The 16485-nt window shown below is 46.4% G+C and overlaps 1 protein-coding gene across 1 annotated transcript; it reads left to right on the top strand.

Moving 5' to 3' along the window:
- Window positions 1-390: 390 nt before the first annotated feature.
- Window positions 391-16392, top strand: wnt2 (wingless-type MMTV integration site family member 2; the record flags this gene model as incomplete). The annotated part of the gene is made up of 5 exons (XM_079500924.1): window positions 391-473; window positions 1119-1339; window positions 5651-5928; window positions 7506-7773; window positions 16187-16392. The coding sequence occupies 5 exons, from the start codon at window positions 391-393 to the stop codon at window positions 16390-16392; spliced, it is 1056 nt and encodes a 351-aa protein (XP_079357050.1).
- Window positions 16393-16485: the final 93 nt, after the last annotated feature.

Below are 16485 nucleotides of genomic sequence, written 5' to 3'. Positions count from 1 at the left end.
CAGATCATCTGCCTATCTCTCCTCACGGCAAAATCTCATGTTGAAGATCGACTGTCTTAATAGCTTGGATCTCCAATCTCAATTTGAGCGCTGCTACTTTTTAGGGGGGGAGTGGGGGGGGTGTCCCAACTCCCAACGCCAACGCGTAAAGAAGCAATTATGGGCTTTTACGCGCAAAAGCCCGTTCGCTGAATGAAAGCACGTTTGCTGGTGTGCTGGTGATCGAATATTTTAATGCAGGACAAAAATAAGTTTGATTTGGGAAATCAAGAAGCTCTTGTCTTCTGCTGCTGCTGCATCCGCGCCCGGTCTTCTTTTTCTATGTGGAAATGTTCCGTGCAAGTCCCTAAACGAATGCGCACGGCAGCGACCAGAGTTTAGTAGTAGAATATGAACTTATTGCCAAGTGGAATATGTTTTTATTTATCTGTGGTAATCTGCTGGCTGACGTCCGAGGTGGATGCGTCTTGGTGGTGAGTAAATTATTACGCACTTTGCTGCAGTCACTGCCTTTTAAAATGCACGAAAGCCATATTGTGCCAGCCCAGATTGCATATTATGATATAGGATAGATTGCATGCATGCGGTGATGCGGTATTGTTATTGATACATTGATATTATGGATTGCATGTCAAATAAATACCCGAGAAGACGCTGTCTTAATTGGAACACGTTTAAGGTGTTGATATTTTTAATATAGGCTATATGATGCCATACATGCAATTAGATGAAGTTATCTTATAAAAATATAAAAATGGTATTTTTTATGTAGCTTAATGAGTTAGAAACGGCTAGGCCTACATTTAAAAAATAAATTGAATAGTTCGTTATAGTTGGTGTTGGTTGTTTTTTTTAATAACCATGAAACATGGTTAACTAATGATAAACTAATGATTAACTTAACGAATTAATGCTTAAATAATATATTTGTTAAGCATTCATTAAGGATTACTTAAGCATTTAAATTAAGGTACCTTTATCAGCAAGTGTTACCAAGATGTATAATTAATAGTCCTAATTTGAATTGCAAGTGTGTGCCATATTTAAATATGATCCCGATCCGTGTGTGTGTGTGTGTGTGTGTGTGTGTGCGTGTGTGTGTGCGCGCGCGCACGCAGGTACATGGGCACGCTGGGCTCGCAGGTGATGTGCGACAACATTCCGGGGCTGGTGAACAAGCAGCGGCAGCTGTGCCGCCAGCACCCCGCAGTCATGCAGGCCATCGGGGCGGGCATGAAGGACTGGATCGGCGAGTGTCAGCACCAGTTCCACAACCACCGCTGGAACTGTAACACCATGGCCAGGGACCACAACCTGTTTGGAAGGCTGCTGCTGAGAAGTGAGTCAGTGAGTCGGTCCTGTGTGTGTGTGTGTGTGTGTGTGTGTGTGTGTGTGTGTGTGTGTGTGTGTGTGTGTGTGTGTGTGTGTGTGTGTGTGTGTGTGTGTGTGTGTGTGTGTGTGTGTGTGTGTGTGTGTGTGTGTCGTGCAAAAAAAGTTGGTTTATTTAGAAATCCAAAACTCGTTATTGGTATAGCCCAGTGGTTTTCAACCAGTGGTCCGGAGACCACCAGTGGTCCTTGAGGGGGTTCCAGGTTGTCCCCAGCAAAATGATGGAGAGTTGGTAACCAAATGGACCAGTATAGAATAGATCTTTAACTCTTGAGTGTAAAATGAAACCAAATGCATATACGGCCGGTTCCATTTGGTTTAATTGTATACTCTCGGTGTCTCAAGACTGAATGGTCAAGGTTAAATTATTGTTAAACATCTGCATTGCTTAATTTACAAGAAGTCTACACAATTGCAGAATGTAGAATAATTGTTATATCGATCAACGTTTGCCCGTTATCTCTCCTAATGGTATACCAACATCAATACAGCATTGTGTACAAAATCATATCCAACGACAACAATATACATTCTAAGTTTTGGGTCTGGTCTGAGAGGCTATAAATCTCATCCAAATTAATGGTGGTCGGTGAGCCGTGGCTCAAAAGCCACATAAATAATGAGCCTTAATATGAAATTAAGGGTTGAAAAAAACCCACTGGTATAGCCTAAAAGCCTGTAGTAATGTGAGAGCTGTACTATGTATAACCAATTTTGGGCGGGAACCCCTTTTGGTATTAGCATTATGTTATGCTTTAGCTATTGAAAAATAGCAGATCTAAAAGCTCATAGCGCGCCACTCGGTGGCGCGCTATGAGCTTGTAGATCTGCTATTTTTTTTAAATCGAAGAATGACTGACATGGAAACATAGCTTTTTCCAGAAAACTGTCAGGATGTAGAAGACATTTGTAGAATCTGATCTCAGGTCAAAATGGGATAATGTTCGACGCGTTGCGCAGCGGGACCAAAAATAGAAATGTGGAGATTCGGTTACCGTGCTTTAAAACGCCTGATATCTAACTGGGGTTGTGTTTCAAGGTGTATTGTGTGCATGCATTGCTGACACCTGGGGGGGAAAGTAATCGATACGCACTCACAACGCACTCGCAAGAAAACAACGATTCACAGGTAGATCAACACCGTTTTAGTGAAAGACTGTAAAATTGTCCTCGTCACTCTTGCACATACGTATAAACCAACCACCAACCTATACGACCTATAGGATTTGTGGGCCTAAAGCGTATATATTTCTAGCCTATTTTAGTTTCCCTGAAGATGCGTCTCCCCCCCCCCCGCCCCCCCCCCCTCCCTGAGCTTGCATCACATTCCACACATCGTCTCACTTTCCAGTTGCACATTTATCAGCCGATCTCTATCTAGAAGAGAAAACTGTCCCGTCACGTCAGCTGACTTAGTTGACGAAGAGGAGCGAAAAAAAAGCTGTCAAATTAGACACATCGTCTTCCGTCCCATCACCGACGCGGGAGCCTGGCCTAATAAATAAAGCCCCCCCATGCCTCCTCCTCCCCCTCCTCCTCCTCCTCCTCCTCCTCCTCCTCCTCCTCTCTACAAGTCCCAACATGCCCTAATCTCTTTTTAATACCACTGAAGATCCTCCGAGATGTTCCTCTCTCTCTCTCTACTCCGACTCCCAGGCCCTTCAAATTAACATGCGGGGCGGAACTTTCAACTCTGTCCGCATGTTTCATGTGGGGTCTTTTAATCGGGCGGGCCGTGTGGTATTTCGGACCTCCCAGCCGCGGGGGGCCTCGGTCGTGTCACGAAGCATTAGCTGTGATTGGCAACCTTACAACCGAGGCCCCCCCGTTTAGTTAGAAGCGCCTCCTCACCTGTCAGTGTCACAGACAAAACAGACAGCTCATTTCCAGCCGTTTACAAAGGGGGATTCCCCTTCGGTGTCGGTAGCCTATTATGACTATATATATTATTACAATTAACCTAATTTTACGCACCATATGGTGCGCGCAAGTAGTAGGCGGCTACCGCTCATTACGCACGAACGACATACACACATGCTGTAGGCCTGCACATGCTGCTGGACTGGTGTTTTTTTAGGGGTCTTACACAAACATTAAATGGATAATTTATGTCATATGTGGACGAGCAAATCGGCTATTTTCGTCCTCCACAAAGATTGAATTCCCATTGACAATGAATGGAGATTTTACGTCATATGTGTCGGAGCAAATAGACATGTTACGTCATGATGATGTACGATGATAGGAGCGCCCCTCACTTCACACGCATGCGATTTAAAAAAAAAAAGTCAAGTCATCTTATAAAATGTGCTGTTCACACCCGTGTGAAGTGAGGGGCACTCTTATCATACATCATCTCGTTCCGGCCAATCACAATCTCACCTTCGTCTTCGATGTTTGTGTTTACGCAAGCACTCAAAGCTGGCCATTCATTGTCAATGGCATTCAATGTTGGCGTTAAGAAAATGTTGGTGAGGAGTTTGCATGTTCTCCCCATGTCCCCTAGGGTAGGTACCCTCACAAAAAACATGCAGTAATCCTGGTCTCTAAACTGCCTCCCCCTGGCCAGCCGGGGCGCCTGATGGAGGGGAAAGGAACTGGTCGGAATAACGTGTTCCTTCCATGCGCTACGTCCAACCAGGGAAACTCCCCCCTGTCAGGTGTAAAGGAGCAACTTGGACACTCAGGCATGAAGGAAGCATGAGTTCAAGTCCGTTGCTCTCCCCATGTCCCCCATATATGGGGACTAGGTTGGCGGAGGGTGTGTAGAGCCCAGGATCACATTAGATAATTGACACAGGGGTGAAAAATGGGTTACAAAATCGTGGGATAAAAATTAATAAAAAAAAAAGAAAATGTTGGTGGTTTACACAAAGCTGGACATAGGAGGTGCCCCTCAAAAAAAAAAAAAAATCAAGCAAAGAAAAAATTACTGTGTGAGCGCGTGCACGTGCGGACGCACGCCAGGTGAGCCAAGGCGACATCGCTCACCATGAGCTACTCTTTGATCCACCCAGAGATCCAGGCAGATAAGGGGTCGGTCGTTATCGCAGCGTTGCTGGTAAATGTTGGCCGTTTTCCTCCATGCTGGAGGTAGTAGCCGGCTACAGTATAGATGGAGATAAAAGACATGGATCATGGAAGCATCATCACAACATTCTGCTTTTTCTTTTCTTATCGGTCTACTTGAAGTTCATCAGAGTACAGTTTTGTGTCATGCGTGTTGGGAAGGTGTGCATTTGTACAAAGGGGAGATCAAGTTTAGTTGAAAAGAAATCTATTTTATTTAATTTTTTTAGATTGTATTGATTTGCACAACGATATGAGTGCAAGTATATACGGTAACATCTTTCACAAGAAAGGGTCAAGTGATAAGGAGTTGTGCAGGTGAGAACAAGTCGATTACATGCTTCCACCTGTAACATTTTTTTACACTCTCTGTGTAAAGGTGTTTTAACCCATTTAGGCCTGACGTCGAAATAAAAAAAACTTTGGCTCTGAAAGAATATATATTCAAAGATTTGTGCCGCATTTTTACGATTCTTCAAAAATAGCAGATCTACAAGCTCGTAGCGCGCCACTCGGTGGCGTGCTATGAGCTTGTAGATCTGCTATTTTTCAATAGCTAAAGTATAACATAATGCTTAGTTAAAACACCAAAAGGGGTTCCCAGAATAGGTTGTTAAGGAACCATTGAAAATGAGTGTGATCTTCTTTGATTTATTTAATGCAATCAACTCTCATTTTTGTTATAACTGTTATAATTGTCATAACATGTATATTGATTCAAATACTAAAATAATGTAAGGCAATGTTGTCTGCTGTCGAGTTCCACTTTCCATTGAGTTTGAGGGAAGATATGTTGCCGTAAATGAGCCTTGTAAACACTTTGGGGTTCCCAAAGTTGGGGTCGGGAAAACCCCTACATAGCTATAGGCTTAATACATTACATGTGCGGACAAATGTTCACCAAACGTGCATGTTTACGCTCTCAAGAGTTAAATCATTGTTAAACATCTGCATTACTTAATTTACAAGAAGTCTACACAATTAGAGATCGTTATTTTGATCACCACCACGACAACAAAATATTCAAAGTTTCGGGACTGAGAGGCTAAATCTCATCAAATGATGGCCCGTGGATCAAATGCCGACTAAATAATGGTCCTCCTCGATATGAAAAGGGTTGAAAACCACTGCCATAGCGGGGACCAAAACTTCACTCACCTTTTTTTTTGTGTTCCGTCCCTCCCTCTCGCAGGCAGTCGCGAGGCAGCCTTCGTGTACGCCATCTCGTCGGCGGGCGTGGTGCACACGGTGGCGCGCGCGTGCAGCCAGGGCGAGCTGGACTCGTGCTCGTGCGACCCCACCAAGAAGGGCCCGTCGCAGGACGCCAAGGGCGCCTTCGACTGGGGCGGCTGCAGCGACCACGTGGACCACGCCATGCGCTTCAGCCAGGCCTTCGTCGACGCCAAGGAGAGGAAGGAGAGAGACGGCCGCGCCCTCATGAACCTGCACAACAACCGCGCTGGCAGGAAGGTACGGTATGGGTGGTGTTTTCGTCGACTAAAACTAAGACGAAAAATGTTCGTCGACTACCTTTTTTCACTGACGGAAACTAAATGGAAACTAAATGAAAACTAAGCTATGACTAAATATACTGACAATTTCGTCAACAGATAAAAACTAGACTAAAATATTAGGAAGGGACTAGTGGACAAGAAATCCAGTATAAGTCATTTTACACTTGGTTGCATGCTGAAAATAGCAGATCTACAAGCCCACAACGCGATGCTTTGTGGGCTTGTAGACCGGCTATTTTCAGAAGTGAAAAAATCTGTCATCACGACGGCATCTTGGCCCGCCAAAATACATTTTGTTCGACTAAATCAACTCTAGATTTAGTCGACTAAAATCTTATGACATTTAGTCGACTAAAACCACCCCTGTCCTCTCCTCCCTGCTCCCCCACCCCTGTCCTCTCCTCCCTGCTCCCCCACCCCTGTCCTCTCCTCCCTGCTCCCCACCCCTGTCCTCCCTGCTCCCCCCCCCTGTCCTCTCCTCCCTGCTCCCCCACCCCTGTCCTCTCCTCCCTGCTCCCCCACCCCTGTCCTCTCCTCCCTGCTCCCCCACCCCTGTCCTCCCTGCTCCCCCACCCCTGTCCTCTCCTCCCTGCTCCCCCACCCCTGTCCTCTCCTCCCTGCTCCCCACCCCTGTCCTCCCTCCTCCCCCACCCCTGTCCTCCCTGCTCCCCCACCCCTGTCCTCTCCTCCCTGCTCCCCCACCCCTGTCCTCCCTGCTCCCCACCCCTGTCCTCTCCTCCCTGCTCCCCCACCCCTGTCCTCCCTGCTCCCCACCCCTGTCCTCTCCTCCCTGCTCCCCCACCCCTGTCCTCTCCTCCCTGCTCCCCCACCCCTGTCCTCCCTGCTCCCCCACCCCTGTCCTCCCTGCTCCCCACCCCTGTCCTCTCCTCCCTGCTCCCCCACCCCTGTCCTCCCTGCTCCCCCACCCCTGTCCTCCCTGCTCCCCCACCCCTGTCCTCTCCTCCCTGCTCACCCACCCCTGTCCTCTCCTCCCTGCTCCCCCACCCCTGTCCTCCCTGCTCCCCCACCCCTGTCCTCTCCTCCCTGCTCCCCCACCCCTGTCCTCTCCTCCCCGCTCCCCCACCCCTGTCCTCTCCTCCCCGCTCCCCCACCCCTGTCCTCCCCTCCCTGCTCCCCTCCCATGTCCTCTCCTCCCTGCTCCCCCACCCCTGTCCTCTCCTCCCCACCCCTGTCCTCTCCTCCCCACCCCTGTCCTCTCCTCCCCACCCCCCTGTCCTCTCCTCCCCACCCCTGTCCTCTCCTCCCCACCCCTGTCCTCTCCTCCCTGCTCCCCAACCCTGTCCTCTCCTCCCCACCCCTGTCCTCTCCTCCTCCCCACCCCTGTCCTCTCCTCCTCCCTGCTCCCCCACCCCTGTCCTCTCCTCCCTGCTCCACCACCCCTGTCCTCTCCTCCCCTGCTCCCCCACCCCTGTCCTCTCCTCCCTGCTCCACCACCCCTGTCCTCTCCCCCCTGTCCTCTCCTCCCTGCTCCACCACCCCTGTCCTCTCCTCCCCTGCTCCCCCACCAACAAGGCGGTGAAGCGATTCATGACCCTGGAGTGCAAGTGTCATGGCGTCAGCGGCTCGTGCAGCGTGCGGACGTGCTGGCTGGCCATGGCGGACTTCCGGCGCACCGGGGACCACCTGCGGCGGCGCTACAACGGAGCGGTGCAGGTGGCGGTCAACCAGTACGGGACGGGCTTCACGGCCGCGCACGTGGCCCACTTCAAACGGCCCAGCAAGAACGACCTGGTCTACTTTGAGGACTCGCCCGACTACTGCATACGGGACCACCAGTTAGGTACAGTCCAGTTCTGTAGGTCTGTTCCTGTTGAAACATTGTTTTGCTTTTTCATCGTTCCCATACATCTACTCATTGCACTAGGCTATGAGTATGCAGCAAACGTTTTCTGAAAACCCTAAAAGGGTTTTCAGAAAATTGTTCTGCTGTGAGATGATATCAATAGACTAGCGTGGCAAACTACTGTATGTATGTATGTGTGTCTGTACTGTACTGTATGTCGCGGCACGATGCGTATGGAATCTACGCCCGGTGATGTTAGAAACACCGCGCCTGACATAATTTCACTAAGTCAACATCAACGTTCAAGTATATTGCTCCTCAACATTACATTACATTGTTGCAGATGTCTAGCCCATTTTGGGCGGGAACCCCTTTTGGTGTTTTAAACATTATGTTATAATTTAGGTATTGAAAAATAGCAGATCTACAAGCTCATAATTTTGAGGTCAGGCCTAAATGGGCTAGAATCTAGAATTTATGTCTAGAATCTACCAGTGTCTGTTTGGTGAAAAGGTCTGTTGTCTGTCCAGAAGGCAACTGCTTATTTGTTTATTGTTTCATTGAAATGCGCGATTAGAGCAAATCCTTGCTGAGCAAGGAGTGTCACTGTCAGTCTGTCACCTCTGGAGCAAATAGAAGTTGTCTGGTTGGCTCATGCACCCTGGCTGCAACAGCAGTGGACAGACTATAGAATCAAACATATGACCTTCAAGTGACTGGACATTCTCTTACATGAGACCAATCTGTCTTCTTACCTTTGATATAGTGCTGAGACCTGGCTTCAGAGTTTCTCTGCACCTTCCTGTCCGCAGTGCCAGTGCCAATTGAATAAGGGCTTGTTTGGGGATAATGTGATTGGGTGACTTGGATCCAGACAATCCCAATAATAAATCACACAAAAGTAGATGAAATTAATCCTGATAGCATTTCAGCAAGGAAGGGAATTTGTAACGTCAGTGTTCTGGAATGGTTGTTGATTATGTGTCCTTGCAAACTAGGGATGTCCCGATACACTTTTTTCGCTTCCGATCCGATCCCGATACCTCAATTTCTGTGTTAGCCGATACCGATACCAAATACCGATACCAGTGTTGTGATCTCATGTTGTGTTTATAGCTATCTAGCTATATATCTCGTGTTGTGTTCATAGCTATCTAGCTATATATCTCGTGTTGTGTTCATAGCTATCTAGCTATATATCTCGTGTTGTGTTTATAGCAGACTCCTCACTCAAATGTGCACTTGCAGTTTGGGCAACTCCAAAGCAAACTCCACATGTCCCAACATTTTATTTACCTGTCATGGTGTCAACCCCTTACCCCTGTGGTTAGACTGGCATATTCACCGATACCGATATGACCCGATATGACAAATCCGATACTTTTCCCGATACCAATACAGTATCGGGACATCTCTATTGCAAACCTATATGTGATTTTGTGCAGCCTTATTGAAAAAGTATAATGCAAATGTTGGGATGCCTGGACCATTTAGGCCTGAGCTCGATTCTACAAATGTCAGTTTTCTGAAAAACCTACGTTTCTATGTCAGTCGTTCTCAAACATTTTCATGTCAAGGACCCCCAAAAATATATGTAATTGGCCGCCGACCCCCATCGGAAAATATGTTGTTCCAGTGACCCCCCGGAAGCAAATATTTGAGTTAAAAACGTTCACTGTGATAGAATATATATTCAAAGATTTGTGATTTTCACGATTTTTCAAAAATAGCAGACCTACAAGTTCGTAGCGTGGCACTCGGTGCCGCGCTATGAGCTTGTCAATCTGCTATTTTTCAATAGCTAAAAGTATAACAATGCTTTAAAACACCAAAAGGGGTTCCCGCCCAGAATGGACTTAAACAAAACGTTGGTATCTGGCTCAGTGAACACCTCTTTAGTTCCTACTATATGTAGTTTGTACCATGACACCTGCAATGTATGTAATGTTCTCTAAAGTTTATATAACTAGTCTTTACCCGTTCTGAATATATGAACAGCAAATGATGTTCAGTGTGGTGTCGAAACAGCGCGTGTGTTCACGTTAACATGCCCCGTTCGAGTTGTTTTCCCTGTGTGGGTCTGTTACGCGAAATTTACCTGTGTGGGTCTGTTACGCGGAAAAGTGTGTCCCAGTATTAATCTGTGTCCGTGTGACATGCATTTCACTGGTGACCCGGAAAAGGACAGACACACCGACAGACAGCGATCTGTGAATTTAGTAATGATATCTCCACTATCCTACCTTACACCAGCCTGATCTCACAGAAAAATACGTGAGCATGTACGGAATTGCAATTCCGTAAATACACGACTAGAAAACCCCAAACTCCCGTACATATTACACGACTATTGTTTTGACCGCGACGGAGGCGTTGTGGCTTTCACTAGTGTGGAAGTGCTGTTTCACCGTGGCTGGTGTCGGGCTGGGTGAGTTCGGGTTTGACATTATTTACTATTCTGTCCATATCGGGTTATACAACTCGGACGGGGAACTTCGCAACGCTCGAAGCGGCAACTCGCGGCCGTTCGGTTGTGGTTCAAGTTGGGTAGAGACGGCTCTTTGGGTTTTCTAGTCGTGTATGTACGGAATTGCATTTCCATACGTGTGTGTGTGTGTGTGTGTGTGTGTGTGTGTGTGTGTGTGTGTGTGTGTGTGTGTGTGTGTGTGTGTGTGTGTAAAATAATGAAAAGACCAAGACCTACGTGTGTGTGTGCGTGAGAGTGCAAGTGCGAGTGGTCGAGTGAATAGGTGTCAGAGAAAGTGTAAAGCTGTTTGTGCATATCTGTGATTGTGCATGCATGTGTGTGTGTATGTGCGCGTGTGCGTGTGTATGTGCGCGTGTGTGTGTGTGTGCGCACGACAGAGAGATTGAGAGGAGGTAGATGGTTGTCAGGCAGCAGATGATCCGCGGCGATCAGGTGTCGGTCGGTTTAAGGCCCATTACACACTTCTGTGGGCTGAAACTCGAGGCGGACACACTCCTCCATAAATTACTCCCACCGACACACACACACACACACACACACACACACACACACACACACACACACACACACACACACACACACACACACACACACACACACACACACACACACACACACACACACACACACACACACACACACACACACACACACACACACACACGTAACCCTGAGGGCACGATTGTCCTGAAAAGGGAGGCATATTTAAGGGGGCAGGTTATTGTCTCCAAAATGCCCTCGCAGAGAGAGAGAATGGATTCCTAACAATAGTCTGAGCGTAGCCTTGTGTCCCTGTTGCTGTAATGTGTTGAATCAACTGGACTAGCATGCAGTCTTAACGACGGGACTGCTACTACACTTTGTTATATTATTCCAATTTAACCCATTCTAAAAATGTCTTCTACATCCTGACAGTTTTCTGAAAAAGCTATGTTTCTAGGTCAGTCGTTCTTCGATTTTTCAAAAATAGCAGATCTACAAGCTCATAGCGCGCCACTCGGTGGCGCGCTATGAGCTTGTAGATCTGCTATTTTTCAATAGCTAAAGCATAACATAATGCTTACACCAAAAGGGGTTCCCGCCCCAAAATGTGTTAACTGATCTTTCCACAAGCATTCACATTTTCTGTTCTGTTGTGATATTATTATTGAATACATTTTCTGACAAAACAATGGCGTTAAACAGAAATACCACAGCATTATCATCCCTTGATACTGCATGTTCTGCTTTGTTTTATATAGAATTTAACATTATTGTAGAATGTACACACTATCACCAGCAGGCATACACAAACTAGACACAGTCTTTGTCCTCTCTCAGATAAGATGACTCCTCCCATGATAATCGCTCTAATATTGTGGCTTGTTTTGTCACCTTTGTGTGAATATTCGTGTGAATAATAAGACGAGGAATAAAGTTCATAGGATGGAAGAGCAGGGTTTTCCGGTGGGTTGCGCATGTTCTGTGCACATGTACTGTAGGGTGAACACACACACACACACACACACACACACACACACACACACACACACACACACACACACACACACACACACACACACACACACACACACACACACACACACACACACACACACACACACACACACACACACACACACACACACACACACACACACACACACACACACACACACACACACCTCTGTTCTGACCTGGAGGTCTCTCTCTGTCTGGCCCTGAGGACACGCACGCACGCACACGCACACACACACACACACACAAATATTAATTATTCATACATGCGTACATGCACCCATACATACAAATACAATGCTATTGTGCACCATCTGCATGCACATGCACAGTCCATAAAAATGCATACACTTAAATGCACACGTGCACACACATGAACTGCTCCTCAGACACCAAGAATTTGCACACGTCAAGTGAGGCACGCAAACTAACTCTCAATCACTCCTCAGACACATCCACTTTCAAACACACACACACACACACACACACACACACACACACACACACACACACACACACACACACACACACACACACACACACACACACACACACACACACACACACACACACACACACACACACACACACACACACACACACACACACACACACACACACACACGGCCCACCAGAGACAGTGAGACGGCCCTCTTGTGAGCCTCTGTTAAGTGTGAAATCAATTTCTGCGGGCCCCGAAGAGGCTCAGGTGCTAAACTCATCTCTCAGCGCCCCCTCATCTTAATTCAATAAGCAGACACCAGGAGAGACAGACGAGAGAGAGACAGACAGACAGACAGACGAGAGAGATGGAGAGAGAGAGATGGAGAGGGGAGAGAGAGGGGCATGAAAAAGTGTGGGAAAAAAGAAAAGGAGAGAGAAAGAGAGAGAGATGGGGGTGAGGGGGGTGAGGAGGAGGAGGAGTGTGGCCATGATGTCACCCCTAGCAGCGCAGCATACCACAGATGATGGATGGGCACACTGCCAAGAGGGGCGGGGCTTAGGTCATGCCCAGACATATTACCTGGAGGTAGATGGAGGAGGGAGAGAGAGAGAGAGAGATGGGGGGAGAGAGAGAGAGATGGGGCGAGAGAGAGAGGGGGGGGGGGCGCATGGACACAGAACAACTAGAATGTAAATACTGTCAGATTCCAGAACAAGGTTCAAACACAGTACATGAGCTGATTTTTGAGGGACTCCTACTGTATGTCCAGCTTTGAGGGTTTGTGTAAACGCAAACATTGTCCTATAATACAAACATTAAATGCCATTGACAATGAATGGCCAGAAACATTGAAGAGCGCCCCTCACTTCACACAGGTGTGATTTTTGAGGGGCGCTAGCCCCTCCTATATACAGGTTTAATGTTTGTTTTTAGTTCATTTTTTGTTTTAAAAACGCCATTGACAATGAAGGGAAAATCTTGTCCCTAACACAAACATTAAATGCCATTAACAATAAAGATAATTTAATGTTTGTGTCGGCACCGTTTGTTTTACATCACCATTACATCACCTAATCAACATGAGTTAGACTTTAGTATGTTAGTGCCCCTCACTTCACACGGGTGTGATTTTTAAATACCGTTCAGTCACTTTAGTGCACCACAATAATACGTGTGTGTGTGTGTGTGTGTGCGTGCGCGCGTGCTTCATCTTACCTGCTATAATCAGTCAGTGAAAACCATTGGATTATCTTGGTCCACTGGGCTCGTTAAGCTGGCCTGGCACTGTCCATCGTGAGTGGTTCCCACAAACATTGGGCCTACTTGTGATAGATTAATGAATTAATGAATTGAATCTAATCTAATCTAATCTAATCGAACGTTTTTGCTACTCAACAAAACAAAGGTGGGTTGTGTCATTAGAAAGCCTACTTTCCTTAGTGGGAGCACTCTGAGCCCCCCACCACACGTATAAACGGTATATTTTTTGGCCAAAAGGGGATTTTGTTTCCACCGGGGAAAAAAAGTTACTCCACTGCGCCTTCTACCGATATTGCCCAGAGAATTGCTTCATAGAGTATTTTTCCTCTGGTGAAAAAAAAAACTTTCTATCAATATCTGTTGTACCTTCACTAGTGTTACCCAATGTGTAGCCTGGAACTCACCTATGCTTTTTATGGCATAGGCAGCTCCCGGCAGGATCCACCAGCAGAAACTATGCGCAGCTGCTAGACATGAGACTAATTAATTAGAGCGACAGAGAGATAGAGGAGTGTGTGTATATGTGTGCATGTGTGTGTCAATTTAACAAAGGTGCAGACGATCAGAAATCAGCAGAGAGTGAATGATGTTTGCGCTACTCTATGCCGAATTGAAGTGGACTCGGACCCAGACTTTTTTTTCCTCCCTGGAAATAAAAACGTCTGGGTTTCCGAGGCTACCCAATGTGGTACGCACTACTACAGTACTAATACATTAGATATTACAGTCAATAGATTGTTTATAAACGGGTGGTCGGGCACCATCTCATCTTTTCTTTTCTCAGTATAGTATGTATGACTCGTGTTTTTAAGGTCATGCTCTTACGTCAAGCTCAGCTGCTGCTGGTGTGCTTGGAGACATACGAGTGTTGGAATGAATTTTGTGTTTGTATTCAGATGAAAGATACGTGTGTGTGTGTGTGTAAGATCCAGGAGACAAATACTAAGTGTGCTGTGTCTGTGTTCATACCTACCTGCCTATATACAGTATCAATCTTCTCAACTCTGTGTGTGTGTGTGTGTCTATAAAATGAAGAGTTGATGAAGGCGAGCACCGCAGCCTGACAGCTCCTATCATCATTGTCTCATCTGTCCTCCGTCCCGCGCTCATCTACTTACTGCCTTCTTTTCTCCGTCTCCTTCCCTGTTATCGTGTGTGTGTGTGTGTGTGTGTGTGTGTGTGTGTGTGTGTGTGTGTGTGTGTGTGTGTGTGTGTGTGTGTGTGTGTGTGTGCTGTGGCCAGTGGCTTGGCATCACGCTGCTGTATTGAGGCTGTGGTACACTTACCTCGCCTCCTCTCAGATTACCTGCCTTTTTGCTGGTCAAAAAGTCAAAAGACTTAAACTGATTCTTTAAGCCCGAGAGCTTGATTGTGATTTGCGGGCTGTCTGTCATGGCAACCATGAGAACAAGGTTCGTTTGATTGATTGAATACTTTAACAGTTTGTAAAAAGTACAGTGTTAGGCTACAGTTATACAATAATGCTAAAAAAGGAACTAATGTATTTAGACTTGCGTAGCCAGACAACTATTCCACTATCTCCGAATGCTATATAGAGTCTGGAACTACACCTCCTAATCCGAGCAAGGACGTTTATTTTTTTCCATTTATGCTAAGCAGCAAGCTACTGGTATATGCTTAGATGATTTCGATTTATATTAGGATAAATTTGCACGACTGTAAAGACGAAATTCGCTTGCTGATGATCAGAGCTTCCGTTCTCCAGACTGTATGACGGAAGCGTTTGAAAATTGCGAGAGGCAACAGTCTGGCCACGCGAGAATTCATCAAGACATAAATACGTACAATATAATAGTAGAATTAATTCATCTCCAGGTTTGTGCCGAATCTGGGCGGAATAATAAGATCAGTGCAGCTCCCTCTGGTGTCGTGCAGCCCGTGGGTGTTTCTCATTCTTTTGAAGTAGTTTGACTACTTGCACTGCTACTGGTGAAGGGAACTGGTCCCTTGAGTATTTAGAAAACCAAGCCCATTAGGTTTGTCTTCGTGTAGGAATCCTGGAGTTGAACAGAGAACATTCCTCTGGAACTCCATATCCCAGCATTCCTTCACAGGTAGCTTGTCCCTCTTCCATGCTGCTGTCTGCAATCTGGCCTCAGATTCAAGATAAGATTCAACATTTGTATTGTTACATCTTATATATTAGGCTACTTATACAAGAGTACAAGAGAGACAAAATGAAAAATCAACAATACTTTATTAATACTTTATATATAGTAATTCTATAGTACAGTCTACAAGGGTTAATTTAAATTAACTCTCTCGCATTTGACAAAATTTGATGTAAATTTGGTTTGTACTTGGTTTAAACGTAAAGGCATCACTTTACAAGCAGGTTTTGCAGTCCATGGGGAAATGTTTACGATTGGGGAAAAAGCTTGAAATTAAATATTGATACTTACCATCATTAATGTTAATTAATATATACTATATTTGATCAAATAGAAATGTCTGTTATGCATTCTTGTATACTATTACTAACTATACTGTATATATTGTTGTGGGATGTGATGGTCCTTGGAAATTATTTGAAATTATGCCAGTGATCCAGAGCCCAAAGAAGGTTGATATCCCTTTGTCATCGCCATTAATGATCTGTTTAAATCCTAATTAAATGAATACATTCATGGTTTCATGTTTGAATGACAGCTGCCACTGTGTGTGTGTGTGTGTTTGTGTGTCTCTCTCTCTCTCTGCAGGCTCCGTGGGCACCGGAGGGCGCGCGTGCAACCGGACGTCCCGCGGCGCCGACAGCTGCGAGGTCATGTGCTGCGGGCGCGGCTACGACACGTCGCGCGTCTCTCGCACCACTAAGTGCGAGTGCAAGTTCCACTGGTGCTGCGCCGTGCACTGCCGCGACTGCCAACAGCAGGTGGACGTGCACACCTGCAAGGGTCAAACGTGACCCCCCCCCCTCCCTGCCACTGAACCCCTCCTCCACCCAAACCACCAGCCGCCAACCCTCCCGTTTCTCACCTACTGAAGACGTCTAGAGACG

The sequence above is a fragment of the Electrona antarctica genome (assembly GCF_951216825.1).
Source record: "Electrona antarctica genome assembly, chromosome: 5".
In the NCBI taxonomy this organism is placed as follows: domain Eukaryota; kingdom Metazoa; phylum Chordata; class Actinopteri; order Myctophiformes; family Myctophidae; genus Electrona; species Electrona antarctica.
This window is presented reverse-complemented; position numbering and strand designations above follow the sequence as displayed.